This window comes from Rhodotorula paludigena (genome assembly GCF_050403205.1).
Source record: "Rhodotorula paludigena JCM10292 DNA, Rt_paludigena_JCM10292v1_ctg10, whole genome shotgun sequence".
In the NCBI taxonomy this organism is placed as follows: Eukaryota; Fungi; Basidiomycota; class Microbotryomycetes; order Sporidiobolales; family Sporidiobolaceae; genus Rhodotorula; species Rhodotorula paludigena.
The window spans coordinates 241,506-254,833 of record NW_027481448.1 but is presented as its reverse complement, the minus strand read 5'-3'; the positions used below and the strand labels follow the sequence as shown (position 1 = coordinate 254,833).

Here is a 13,328-nt window from a genome sequence, read left to right as displayed (position 1 = left end):
TCCATTGTCTCTTCCCGCTTTCCGTTTGTGCCGTTTCGCTCTCGTCCTGTAACGCCTGTTTCTCTCTCGCCGCCGTCCTAAGCGTCAGAGCGAGAAAGCGTGTTGCACGCAAGCAATGCACCTCAGCCAAAGATGGCGTCGATCTCGTCGTCTTCATCCCGCTTCTTGACCTTCTTAGTCGTCTTCTTCTTCATCACCACGCCCACGTCGCCCACTCGCGCCCTTTCCGCACTCCGCGATACCTCGCCCCGTTCGGCCCGCGAACCGGGGAGCGAGCCCACCTTGGCCTTCTTCACCTGCGTAGCCGCATCCTCCGACCGCGCTACCTTGACGCCCGCTCGCAGCGCCTCTCCTCCTCCTCCTCCTCTCGCCGCGCCATCCCTCGCGCGCTTCTTGACCCCGCCCGACGACGATGCCACGGGGAAGAGGAGCGGGTCGAGGTCGAGCGCGCGCGGCACAGGTGCAGGCTCAGGCGCGGGCGCGGGCGAGGCGGGCCGAGCCGCGGGACGCGACTTCGGTGCGGGAAGCAGGGCGGGCGACGAGGCAGTCGCAGGTGCAGGTGCAGGACTGGGAGACGGGCGGGACGAGCCCGGTGTGGACGAGCCGGAGAGCGCGAGCTGCCGCTGGTCCTTCTTCTTGCGCTTCTTGAACTCCTCTGTGAGAGGATCTGCTCGCGCCGCTCCTGCTGCAGCCACAACTGTGCGCCCAGGAGGCACAGCTGCTGCGGCTGCTGCCGGACGGGACGACGCCGCGGGCTTGCGCGCGACGGCCGCGCCAAGCTCGTCGCTTGCCCCGCCGCCGTCGCCGAACGTCGCGAATTCGGGCGGCGGCGCGAAGGGCGTCAACTCGAGCGGGATCCGGATCGAGGGTGTGGACGGGTCGAGGGGGAGGAAGCGGCGCAGGGTGCGCGGGAGGCGCGCGAGGTGGGGCTGCACGACGGGGGTCAGCTGCGCGCGAGCACCGTCAGCGAGATTTGTCGGGGCAGAGCATCGGGGGACGGGAGCGCGACGCACGCCGTTCGAGTCGACGAGGCGGAGGAGGGTCGCGGCGGTGCGGGCGCACTCGTCGGCGAGGGCGGCGGCGAGGGCGTGGAGGCGGGCGACGAGGGCGACGACGACGAGGGCAAAGGCGAGGAACGCGCGCGAGTGGACGAGCTGCTCGAGGATCCTGCGTCGGGGCGGCGGGGCGTCAGAGGGAGGAGCAACTCGTCAAGCGAGAGAGGGAGGGAAGGGCGCACCCGGCGCAGTCGAGGAGGACGGCGACGAGGTGGTCGACGACGAGCATGACGCGCGGGAGCTCGACGAGGCCGCGGCAGACGCTGTCGCGGGTGAGGGCGCCGGGCTCATCGGTCGCTGCACCGACGGCTGCGAGCCAGCGGGAGAGCTCTGAGAGGGTGCGCGAGGCGGAGCGGTCTGCGTTGTGGATGCGCTTCCACCAGTAGTGGCCCTTGTGCTGGTTGCGGTGCTTGTAGGTGAACCTGCGAAGGAGGGCACACTCGTCTGCGAGGGCGGGGGCGAGGCGGCGGAGCGGGCGGAGCGACGAGACGAGGCCAGGGAAGGCGGGCGGGGGAGCAGCGGGCGGGAGAGCGGGGAGGGCCAGCGCGGGTGGCTGTGGGTCCCTCGAGAGCATGCTTGCCCTCGGTCAGTGCCACACAGGGAGCGGAGTGAGCCACAGAAGAGTCCGAGTGCGAGTCCGAGTCGGGGGCGGTGCTTCCGCTTCGTCGCGCAGACACTCGAGTCGGTTCCCCTCTTTCTGCCTTCGACCGAGCACAGGGAGACTCGCATCGTTGGCACAGAGCAGGGCACCTCTGCACCCCACGCCACCCCGTGCACCCCGCTGCTCGACTCGCCCCCCTCTCCGCCTCTTGCCTGAGCTCGCTCTCATCTCATCGCTCCTCGCCGCACCCCGCCCAGCCCGCACCCGCTCCACCCGCCACCGCACCGCAGCCATGAGCGCCGGAGTCGCCTACACCGGGCCCTCTGCCCAGACCGCAATGGTCCTCTGCGCAGGTGAGCCCCTCTCGCTCTCTCGCCTCATCTGAGCTGACTGATCCCACTCGCCACCCCGCCCAGACTGCGGCACCCCCATCGAGCCAAACGGCGCAAACCTCTGCGTAAACTGCCTCCGCAACTCGTGCGTCCCTCTCGGTCCCGCTCGAGTCCGAGTCGACGCTCTCCCGCTCACCGCGCGACCTTGCACCGCCTCGCAGTGTCGACATCACCGACGGCATCCCCAAGCAGACTACCCTTAGCTTCTGCCGCGGCTGCGAGCGCTACCTCTCCCCGCCCGCCACCTGGACCCGCGCCGACCTCGAGTCGCGCGAGCTCCTCGCCATCTGCCTCCGCAAGCTCAAGGGCCTCGCCAAAGTCCGTCTCATCGACGCCGGCTTCATCTGGACCGAGCCCCACTCGCGCAGGGTCCGCGTAAAGCTCACCATTCAGAAGGAGGTGCGCCTGCATCCCCCGTCGACTCGCTCGAGTGCCGCTACGCTGCACTCGCACTACTTGAGGAAACTCACGCCGCCTCTTCCCGCGCCGCGCAGGTCTTCTCGTCGACGATCCTGCAGCAGATCTTCGAGGTCGAGTACGTCGTGCAGGGCGCCCAGTGCCCCGAGTGCACCCGCCTCGCCGCGAAAAACACGTGGCGCGCCATGGTGCAGGTGCGCCAAAAGGTCGACCACAAGCGCACCTTCCTCTACCTCGAGCAGCTCATCCTCAAGCACTCGGCCGACAAGGACACCATCTCGGTCGCAGAGGTCAAGGACGGCCTCAACTTTTTCTACTCGACAAAGCAGCACGCCCTCAAGATGGTCGACTTTCTCAACGCCGTCGCCCCCGTCCGGTCCGTCGCGGGGCCTCTCACTCTGTCTTTTCAACACCCTTACTGACACGTCGGCCGCCGCGCACAGGACCAAGATGTCGGAGCAGCTCATCTCGCTCGATACGCAGAACGCGACGACCAACAAGAAAGAGTCGTACTCGGTCGAGATTGTCCCGATCTGCAAGGACGACCTCGTGTGCATCCCGCTCAAGACGGCGCGCGCACTGAGCAACATTGCGCAGCTCACCGTGTGCCACCGCGTCGGCAACCAGGTGTACCTCATCGACCCGCTCACGCTCTCGCTCGCCGACATCTCGGCGCCGGCGTACTGGCGCGCGCCCTTCCCGCCGCTCGCCGACGTGACCCAGGCCGTCGAGTTTATCGTGCTCGACATCGAGCCGACGAGCCACCCGCCCAAGACGGCAAAGGGCGGCCGGTTCCTCCTCGCCGACGCCCAGGTCGCGCCCCTCGGCGGCACGCTCGCGAGCGACGCCATCTACCACACGCGGACGCACCTCGGCGCCGTCCTCAAGCCGGGCGACACGGTCCTCGGCTACTTCCTCGGCAATTCCAACTTCAACAACGAGGCGTTTGAGCAGATGCGCGCGGACCGCGTCCCCGAGGTCGTCCTCGTCCGCAAGACGTTCCCGAACCGCCGCAAGCAGAAGAAGCCCCGCAACTGGAAGCTGCGGTCCATGGTGCGTTCCGCGCGTCTCTGCGCCACCACCGCCTGCTCCTCCCGCCGCTGACCTCGCTTCTGCGTTTCTTCTCCCCCCCGCAGGTCAAGCAGGTCGGAGGCGAGGACCTCGAGGGCGCATCGACGATCGGATTCGGCCGCGAGCGCGCCGAGCCCAAGTCGCGCCGCGCAGGAGCCGTGCGTCCCTCCCTTTCCTCCCTCTCCTCTCGACTATCCCTAATCTGTCCCGCTCCCACAGTCGGACCAAGCCAAGGCCGAAGCCGACTACGAGCGGTTCCTGCAAGACATCGAGGAGGACACCGAGCTGCGCGCGACGATCGACCTCTTCCGCGACCCGGCCGCGCAGGCGCGCGAGGCTGCCAGGCGCGAGCAGCTGCAGCGCGACGCCATGCTCGACGATGGCGACGAGCACGAGGGAGAGGCGGCGGGGGAGAGCGAGGGAGAGGAGGGAGGGGAGGCAGACGAGGATTTCCCAGAGATCGACGTCAACGACTTGTTGGAGGATCTCGACAACCTCGGCATCGAGGACGCAGATGGCGATGCGGTCATTGCCTAGGCGGGCAAGGGCTGTCTTGTCCTGTTGGAGGACGAGGTTGATGCGCAGGATCGAGGTGGTCCCGCGATAGAGCTGTGTGGAATTGGCCGCCACGGCGTGTTGTACTCTTCCAGTCTTTGCCCTTGCTTCGCCACGTCTCTCGCGCTGCACGGCTGAGCTGTCCCGCCAAGTACACCCGCGGAAGAGAGGGAAGAAACTCGGTCGTCGGCTCAATGCAGTTCGCCTCCCTCGCTTCGCCGTCGCCCTCCCACGCCCCTTCTCGCGCATCCCTTCCCGCTACAGCTCTTCCACCTTATGCGCACTCTCCTGCTCCTCCTCCGCAGCCGCCCTCATGCGCCGCCTGTACGCCCTGAAATGCGCCGAAAACACCTCGCCGTGCTCCGAGTCGCAGCACTCGGGGTCGACGACGACTTCGACGCCGCGCGCCTCGCGCCTCGCACGCCGCGTGCAGCGCGGCGAGCTCGGTGGTGAAAGCGTCCGGAGGGAAGTTGTCGAAGGAGGGGATGTACAGGAGGGCGAGGTGGGGGAGCTCGCCGGCGGCGAGGCGGTTCGCGAGTTCGTAGAGATAGGCAGAGCATTTCTCGTCGGAGCGGGGGGAACGCTCGGATCTGCAAGACAAGCGCACATGCCTGTACGGCCCAAGTTCGGTCACGTCGACCAAGCTGAGCCTCACGACACCTAGCATCACTTTGACCAAGAGAGGCGGGCAGGCCTCGGTATAGGATCGATGGATGAGGCCGCGGTGTGTCCCGACGAGCAAGACGAGCTCGTCGAGCGTTGCTGCAAATTCCGACGTGCAGCAGTCGAGAGGCAGAACATCGGCCGCGAATGCAAGAGAGCGGAGAGCGGGAAAGGAGTGCTCGTCGATGACGATCTTGGGGCATTGAAGCGAAATTGAGCAATATCGGCCGATGCGCAGCTGCTCAATGGTGGGGCTGGCGATGAGCTCGGCATCCGCGATCTCAACATCGTCGAGCCACAGCGAACGCAAGCCTGACAATCGACAACTCGGTGAGCGGACCACAGCTTCAGCTCCTCAGTTAACGTTGTACGCACTCGGAAATGTCCTGGCAATGCTCATTGAGAGCTCGCAGCGAACTCGAATGTGCAGATTCGCGATCTGCGCGAACGAGCGCCAGAAGGGGAGAATGCAGCGCTCGAGCGGAACGCGGGCATAATCAGCCTCGTCGATGATCGACAGAACTCGGATCCCGCTCGTGTCTTGCGGTAGAAGCGCAGGCGCATCTCACGGACTGTCGGTGCAGGAGCTCATCTGCACCACCTCGAAGACCTTGGGTCGAGCGAGTGCGCCGAGGCGCCTGCTGACGAGCGAGAGGGCGCACGCTGTCTGCTGACGAGTCTTGTAGCGCGCAGGCAGGAACGCGCCGAGCGCTTGGTCGATGATGAGGACGAGGAGTTCGTCGGGGAGGTCGAGGAGAGACGCCATGTTCGAGGCTCGGAGTCGCGATGGACGGGTTGCGAGCGGTGTCGGGCCAGAGCAGGTGACACTTCTGTTCTCAGGGCAGCCTCGGGCGCTCGGCAGAGCTGCGATGCGATCCGAGAGGGAACTGAAGCGGACGAAGAGGCGAACCGACCGGGTTGCCCCCGTCCCGCTCGCCTCGCTCCTCCTGATCGCCTTTTGCAGAGCGCTACAAACAACTACAAACCTCGAAAGGGCCCTCGAGCTTGTTCAAGCTTCGGCACGGGCTGGCGCGCTTGTCTGCGCGATCCTCCACCTTCATCAGCTCGCGATTCCGTCGGCTCCGACAACGCCGCTCGACGGCGCATAGGCGCGGCCCGCAGCATGAGTTCGACTATCCAGGTCAATGCAGAGCCCGACGGGCACGTCGCGACGGCAGGAACGCTCGAGAGCGGGGCCGCAAGGGCGATGGTGGCTGTGAAGGGTGGTGCCCACGCCATGGACGAGGATTTGTGCGACTGGCACGAAGGCCGCGGCGAGCTGTCGAAGCTTTCGCAGCGGAACGGCCAGGCTGCTTTCGCGCTCAGGCGGGTCGAAGGTGCAGACGAGGTGCGATTGATGTTGCTCGGGCGCAAGGCCAAGTCCGTAAGCTGACCTTATGACACGGTGCAGGAAGAGCTCGTCACGCCAGCAGCAGGCTCGTGCCAGAGCGACATCCCCTTCCCGTCTCCCGCTCTCACGCCGCAGAATGGCTTCGGCTTTTCGAGTGCCAGCCAACTCCCGCCTCTCCCATCCCTTCCCCCACTTCCGACCACTCCCCGACCAGGGCCTGCAGCTCATAGCGCAGCGCCGGTCTCGCCATCTCGCTCGATCGAACGGAAGTTGATCCCGCTCGACCGCCTCATCCCCATCGGCACGCTCGTCTTGCCGCATCATCGGCTCAACCCCGACGTCCCGCCGCAGCAAGCCGAGGATGGCTGGATCAACCTCTCGCGGGACACGCTCCAGGCAATCACGCTCGTTTCGGAAGAGCCTGCTGCGCTCGCCGTCATGCCGCCCTCTCCGTCCCCGAGCAACTCCCGCTCAGGGGCAGGCAAGAAGCGCAAGGCCTCGATTGCGGGCGGCTCCTCGCCGAAGAAGGCCAAGCTTTCGGCGCACCCGCATCTCGACGCACTCGTCGCTTTGTCGTCCGCTGTCGGCGCACGCGCAACGGTTCGCCTCGTTGGCGACTCGGCGCTCGTGCGGGTGTACCTTGTGCCGCAGGACCTGCCCGAGCTCAAGGATGCCGCGCACAAGTACGGCAGACTTCAGCGGCCAGCAGGGAGCAGGATCCTCGGGCTGCTGAGCGCGGTGAGGGCGAGCGAGGAGGAGTGGGCGGGCGTGTTGTCGGAAGAGGAAGAACCACTGCTCTTCATGGAGGAGACCGTGCGTGCATCATTGCCCTCTATCGCGCACTGCACGGCTGACTTGGCTCCCTCTGCGGGCAGGACAAGCGCTCACTTCTCGAGGTCTACCGCGACATCTCTTCCCCGATCGAGGACACCGCCTTCCCGAACAACCTCGAAGCGTCAGAAGAGATCAAGAGTCGCCTGCTTTGGGCCTTCGACGAGAACCCAGAGGGTGTGCAGGCCGAGCTCTTCCCGTACCAGCGAGCGACGCTCGCCAAGATGCTCGCGCGCGAACTGGCGCCGCAGCGCATCCCTCGTCCAAGCTACCTGCAGCGCCGCACTGCGCTCGGAACGAGCAGTTCGGAGTTCTACATCTCGCTCGACGGCGACGTGCGCTTCGAACCGCCGACGGATGTCGACAGCAAAGGCGGCATTCTGGCGGAGGACATGGGTGTCGGCAAGACGCTCATTGTGCTCTCCCTCGTCATGGCGACACTGAGCGAGCTTCCCAAGCTCGAGGGCACGTCGACCTACCTCGACGGGTCGGCGCCATCCCCGCCTCCCGTGCTTCTCACGGACGTCTCGGTCGAGTTCCCGTTCCCTGCCGAAATGTGCGTGGACACTCCTCCACCTCGCGTACACCTGCTGACGTAATCGTGACGCAGTGCTGAAGCCAGAAAGCTCAAGACGCGCGTGCCCGACCTGCTGCCCGGCGTCCAGCTCGACGAGCGCGAGATGGAACAGTACCAGGATGCGCTGTTTCGGCAGGCGCAGGAAGACGCAGAAGTTCCCGACCTGCCCTTCCCTTCGCTCCGCTCGCTCATGGTTCATCACGTCAAGTCGGCGCCCGTCGCGATCCGCTACCCGCACTACGACGAGGCCGAGGGCGAGCTCCCGCTTCCGCAGCGCCTCTTCGACACGCTCCAGGCCTCGCCGCCGTTCTACCGTGTCTTCCCGAGCCCCGAGCAGCGGGAGAGTCGCGAGGGCCGCAAGGGCGCTTTCAAGCCTCTCAAGGTCGTCGTTGCGCCTACCACGCTCCTTATTGTCCCGACCGACCTGGTGCGACAGTGGAAGGACGAGATTGACAAGCACATCGAGAAGAACAAGCTGCGCGTGCTCGTTCTCCGCACGGCGAAGGACAAATTCCGCTCGCCTGAGGAAATGGCGACGTTCGACTTGATCCTCATGTCGGTAGCGCGCTTCAGCGACGCAGCCGATGCTAACAACACTTCGCTTCGAAGCGTGCACTGGCGCCGCATCGTCATCGACGAGGGACACGTTCTCGCGAACGGTACGAGGATGCGCAAACTCGCTGAGGAGGTAGGCTTTCCAACTCGTTTTGCTGTCCACTTTTCGTGCTGATCGGATACGCAATCTCAGCTCCGGACCGAGGCGCGCTGGGCAGTGTCGGGTACGCCGTCGACCAACCTTCGCGGCGGGCACAGCGGCGAAGAGAGCGCTCTCTTCGCGACGACGAGCGCGTCCGGCGGCGACCGCACCGACCTCGACCGACTCGGTCAGCTCTTCTCGCGCTTCATACAGCACCCGGCTTTCCCGCGGCCGGACTCGCTGCGCAAGCTGGTCAAGTCGTCTGTGCGCGGCGTAGGCGAGCGCGCCTACCGCCTGGCGACTGTCTTCGACCGCGCCGTCATCCGACACCACACCGACGTCATCAAGTCGGTGCTCAATCTTCCGCCGCTCACGACTCGCAAGGTTGAGATTGAGATGGAGGAGGGCGAGCGCAAGGTCTACAACGCGCTGCTCGCCTTCTTCGCGTCCAACTCGGTCACCTCGCAGCGCGTCGACGTCGACTACCTCTTCCACAAGTCGAAGCGTCAGCATCTCGATACGCTGTGCAGCAACCTCGCGACGGCGACGACCTTCTTCGGCTCGACAGAGTTCGCCTCGCAGGTCTTCGAAGCGCGCGTCTACGCCGAGCGCTCGATGACGACGAAGCGCAGTGTGGAATGGTCGGTCGAGGACTTTGCTACGCAGCGCAAGGTGATGCAGGTCCTGCAAGAGGCGCTCGACGACCGCGAGGTTACGCTGACGGCCGGCACGCCCGCCGTTGCCTTTGAGGTTCGGGGACTCGATGACGAGCTCGTACGGACGTTCCTCGGGCTCAAGGCGGCCAACAATCCGCTCGGGCGTACGCTCGTCTCGCAGAACGAGCTTGTGCGTCTCCGCGTCGACCTGAAGGAACTGCAGCACGCCGACGTCAAGGGCTGGGATGACGACGAGGAGCTGATTGAGGAGCTCATCACGTTCGAGGACAAGCGCAAGCGGATCGACGCGCGGCCGAAAAACTACGTGGCCGACCCGGACGAGGAGCCGCTCTTCAAGAAGCGCGGCAAGAAGGACAAGACGCCCATCGTTCCGCTGCCGGACGACTCGGTCTTCCGCCAGGTACAGCTCGTACGCACGACGAGCAGCAAGATCAACTATATCGTCAGCGAGCTGCGCAAGTTTCCGGACGACAAGGTGTGCTTCCAGCTCCGGGTCCCGCCTACGTACTCTCTCGCTGACCGCTTCTTGATTTGCAGTTCATCGTCTTCTCCTCGTCCAACGTCGACCTGCTCTTCTCGAACCTGTCCGAAACGCTCGACCTTGTCGGTGTTCCCCACGCCATCTTCGCGAGCGGCCACTCTCGCATCGGCGATCGTGGCTCGGTCGCCCAGCGCTTCAACGCGACGACGGCGCACGAATGCCAAGCCATCCTGATCGACGCCAAGCTCGGAGGACGCGGCATCACGCTCACTTCGGCGACAAGGATGATCTTCCTCGAACCGTTGTGGCAGCCCGACCTCGAAGTGCAGGCCATGAAGCGTGCGCATCGCCTCGGGTGCGTTCCTTCTCTTTCTCTTTGACGGCGTCCGATAGTCAGCAGAAACTTATCACCTCGACGGGTTCAGGCAAACCAAGCCGGTCGACCTCCAGATCTTGCTTGTCAAAACGACCTTTGAGGAAGCGCTTCTCCACCGCCGCGGCGAGCTCAAGTCGGAAGGTGCGTTGCGCGTGTTTTCTGTCTAGCATAGGCAGCTGCTCCGCTTCGAGTGAATGACAAGTGCTGACTTGGGCATCCGCCGTTCGCAGATTTTGCTAAGAAGATCAAGGCGCCGCAGCAAGACACGCAGCTCCGCACGCTGCTTCAGCGGGCGCAGTACCTCGAGCCGGCTGAGCGCGCAAAGCAGGGACTGCCCGTCTCGCCTGCGTTCGACCCGCCTGTGATGCTCATCCGCGACGACGGGATGGAAGGGATGCTGCTCAAGGGGTGACGAGTGTCGGGCTTGCTTGTTTGCGGTTCTATCTTGATTGTGGTGCCATACTTGTTGTGCTTCTGTTGGGTTACTTGGGTCGGACAGTGCAATGTGTCGTTGTACGCTTGAAGAGCGCCCTCTCGCCCTCTCAGCTCTCCCTCGAACTTGCTGAAACCGTACGACGGGACAAAGCGCTACACGGATGTTACAGTCGCGTATGCACGCACGGAAACAGCAGCCCTCGCTCGGTCCGTTGCGGAAGCGAGGCGATGAGGACGATACAAGATCCTGCCGACAAGGCACATCTGAACACAGTCTCCTTCGTCTAAACTGCTGAGCTCCGGCAGCATCTCAGCTCCAGCTCTTTCCCCACTCGACCCCGCCAGGAGCCTTGGCCCCCGGTCCCTCTGCCGCCTTTCCCCTCCTTGTTCCCTGCGGCGTCGGCGCCTCGTCGCGCCTCGCCTCGCTACCTCCCCGCGCCGCCCCAGCTCCCCGCGGTAGGTCGGGCGGCGGCGACGGCGGCGTCACGACCGAGTTGAACGACAGGCTCGACGCGGGCCTCTTGCCGCCGAGGCTCTCGGCCGATTTCGCGGGCCGCAGCGCACGCCATTCGGTGGCGACCGGGCTGGGGAGACTCGATGGCGGCGTCGGGGTCGTAGAGGAGCTGCCTCCGGCAAAGGCGGGTGGGGGCGACGACGAGCGCGAGGACGACCGCGCGCCCGTAGCGTGGTCAGTCCAGCGCACCGAGAGGGGCTTGGTCGACCCGGACGTCGCGGTCGACGCGACCGAGGGTGGGCGGCACGACGGCGCCGGCGGAGGCGGGGGCGGGTGCGCAGGCCGCGCTGGCGACGGCTGCGAGAGCGTGCGCTCGAATGGCGGCTGCGGCGTCGGCGGCTGGACGTGCAGGTCGGGCTGCGGCGGGTAGCTCTTGCTCTTGGGCTCGCCCGCTGCCATGCCCGTGTGCGTCACGTCGCGCGTGCGCAGGCGCAGCTTGTGCTTGCGCGCCGCCTCGGCGGGCGCTTCGAGCCGGGCGTACCGCGCTGCGCTCAGCTGCGGCGGCTCGTCCAACCCACCGCGCGGCAGAGGCTGCGGATCCTTGTCCCTGGTCGCGTGCTTCGAGCGAATAGACCACGCCTTGCCCGCCGCGCACGAGAATTTTGACCTCGCGCCGCCAGCCGTCCGCAGCTCGAACGGCTCGCCAAGCCGCTCCTCTCCGCCGCTCGCGCTCCCCGTGCTGCTGCTGCTGCCCTTCTTGCCGCGCTTGCCATTCGCCGAGCTCGGGTCGAGCGTCGGCGTGCGCGAGCGGCTGTGCGCGCTCGCTGCGGCCGAGAGGCCGACCCAGCTCGGCTTGCGCGTCGGCGGGCGGTTGAAGATGGCTTCGATCACGTCGGCCGCCGAGCGGTCGGCGCCGCCGCTCGAGTGCCCGATCGCGCCACTGAGCAGCGTCGGGGCCGGATTGCTCGAGAAGGCGCCCGCAGGAGGGTGCCAGCCCTTCTTCTTCGGCGCTCCGTTGCTGGGGGTCTCGGCGCCGTTGTGGGACGAACGCGACCAAGCGGGAGAAGAGGACGATGCGCGAGACGAGACCGAGTCGACGCGCTGCATCGAGAGAGACGTGCTCGACTTGCTGCGACCGTTCGAGGAGCCGGATGCCGACTTGGGCACGACTGCGGGAGTTCGATGTTAGCCTTTTAAAAGCGGGCAGAATTGCACTACGAGTCACGCACGGGAAGCGGAAGACCGGTTGGTGGGCGTGTTGCCCGTGCTGACGAGACCTTTCGCAGCAGACGAACCGGTCGGCAACTGCCCGGAGCGGAGGGGCGGCCTGCCCGAAAGCGACGTAGTGAGCACTGGACCTGACAGGAAAAGGGCAAAGAGACGCACGCGACAAAGGATTTTTCGCCCTCGATCCATTCCATCTTGACCGACACGCGCAGCACGGCGTTGCTCTTGCACCCCTGCAGCAGGTACCTCCTTGGCCTCGTCTCCTCGACCACACCGTTGCGGTAGCCGTGGCTCGCAAACTGGCTCAAGTCGAGGATGACTTCGCCGAGGCGCTCCTCCTCGCGCTTGCCGTCCTCGAGCAGGACCTCCTGCTTGACGGCGAGACGAACCGGGCTCGGCTGCAGCTGGTACTTGCTCGTCCCGGTGACGTGCTTGAGCGGGATCTGCACGGGGCACGTCACCTCGCGGTTGAACGTCGCCGTGTGGTTGCGCAGCGGGAGAAAGACGGTCGACCCTTTGGGCTCGGGGCGGTGCGCGATCGCCGTCGGCCCGCTCGCGCCGAGCGAACTCGTCAGGTCGCCCGCGCCGCGGCGGCGTGGGCCCGAAGCCGACGGCTCGGGCCCGTCGGGCGACGTGTTGTGCCCGCTGTCGTAGTACGCGCCCGCGCCGCTCGAGCGCGTCGGCGGCGAGGCGTACAGCGTCTCGGCGTTGCCCGAGAAGGGGGACGTGAACGACAGGCCCGAGGCGGTGCCCTGCGTCGCCGAGCGGGCGCGCGGCTCGGGCGAGCGCGGCGGCGAGCGCGTCGAGGGCGAGCGCGCGTCGTCGTTGTCTTCGGACGAGTAGACGCCGAGCGGGGAGGTGCTGCGCGAGCGCGAGGTCGACGCGCCTGGGCCGCCGGAGCGCCTGTCGCTCGCGGTGGTGTTGGTCGAAGACGAGAGGGCGGTGCGCGGGTGGAGGAAGCCGAACCCTGCGGCGGCGTTGCGGGCCGAGTCGTCGGTAGAGGCGGACGAGTGCGAGTGGGTCGCGCCCTTGAACTTCCACTTTACGCGGAATTTGGCGTTGAGGAGAGGCACTGCAGGGGCAGGCAGGCGGGGGAGGAGTGTGGGCGGGCGGATTGGCGAGGTTCGGGTGGGGAGGAGAGGCGGGATGGGAACAGAGAGGTGGTCAGCTCCGGGTCACGGGGATCCGGCGGGGCAGTGCGAGGCGCTCACCCTGGAGGAGCTCGTGGACGGTGACGGTGGCCTGGAAGGTGGCCGTCTTACCAAAGCCGAGCGAGTCTGCGAAGCCCATCGGGACGGAGCAGTGGAGGCGACGAGCGAGGGAAGCAGCAGAGCGAGGACGGGCCAAGGCGAGCGAGGAGCGCTACTCGGCCCTAGAGGTGCTCGCGTGCGCCCAGCATCCGCACAGACGGGGGCAAACGCGGCAGACACGAGCGGACGCCGAGGGAGCGCACCGCCGACGAGATGAA

The 13,328-nt window shown here is 66.3% G+C and overlaps 5 protein-coding genes across 5 annotated transcripts; 2 read left to right on the top strand and 3 right to left on the bottom strand.

Annotated features, from left to right (window-relative positions):
- Positions 1-122: 122 nt before the first annotated feature.
- JCM10292_006853 (uncharacterized protein) lies at positions 123-1,629 on the bottom strand (the record flags this gene model as incomplete). The annotated part of the gene is made up of 3 exons (XM_076647651.1): positions 123-947; positions 1,014-1,167; positions 1,238-1,629. 3 exons carry the CDS (start codon positions 1,627-1,629, stop codon positions 123-125), a joined length of 1,371 nt encoding a protein of 456 aa, XP_076506821.1.
- Positions 1,630-1,948: 319 nt separating this feature from the next.
- On the top strand, positions 1,949-4,073 carry NMD3 (ribosome-binding protein NMD3; the record flags this gene model as incomplete). The annotated part of the gene is made up of 7 exons (XM_076647650.1): positions 1,949-2,009; positions 2,073-2,133; positions 2,210-2,447; positions 2,543-2,841; positions 2,909-3,518; positions 3,602-3,694; positions 3,756-4,073. 7 exons carry the CDS (start codon positions 1,949-1,951, stop codon positions 4,071-4,073), a joined length of 1,680 nt encoding a protein of 559 aa, XP_076506820.1.
- A 1,246-nt stretch (positions 4,074-5,319) lies between these two features.
- On the bottom strand, positions 5,320-5,520 carry JCM10292_006851 (uncharacterized protein; the record flags this gene model as incomplete). The annotated part of the gene is made up of 1 exon (XM_076647649.1): positions 5,320-5,520. The coding sequence occupies one exon, from the start codon at positions 5,518-5,520 to the stop codon at positions 5,320-5,322; it is 201 nt and encodes a 66-aa protein (XP_076506819.1).
- Positions 5,521-5,877: 357 nt separating this feature from the next.
- On the top strand, positions 5,878-10,156 carry JCM10292_006850 (uncharacterized protein; the record flags this gene model as incomplete). Its single annotated transcript, XM_076647648.1, has 8 exons — positions 5,878-6,102; positions 6,166-6,918; positions 6,981-7,492; positions 7,547-8,201; positions 8,262-9,362; positions 9,425-9,723; positions 9,794-9,885; positions 9,975-10,156. The coding sequence occupies 8 exons, from the start codon at positions 5,878-5,880 to the stop codon at positions 10,154-10,156; spliced, it is 3,819 nt and encodes a 1,272-aa protein (XP_076506818.1).
- Positions 10,157-10,489: 333 nt separating this feature from the next.
- JCM10292_006849 (N-terminal C2 domain-containing protein) lies at positions 10,490-13,150 on the bottom strand (the record flags this gene model as incomplete). The annotated part of the gene is made up of 4 exons (XM_076647647.1): positions 10,490-11,802; positions 11,863-11,960; positions 12,020-12,932; positions 13,072-13,150. The coding sequence occupies 4 exons, from the start codon at positions 13,148-13,150 to the stop codon at positions 10,490-10,492; spliced, it is 2,403 nt and encodes an 800-aa protein (XP_076506817.1).
- Positions 13,151-13,328: the final 178 nt, after the last annotated feature.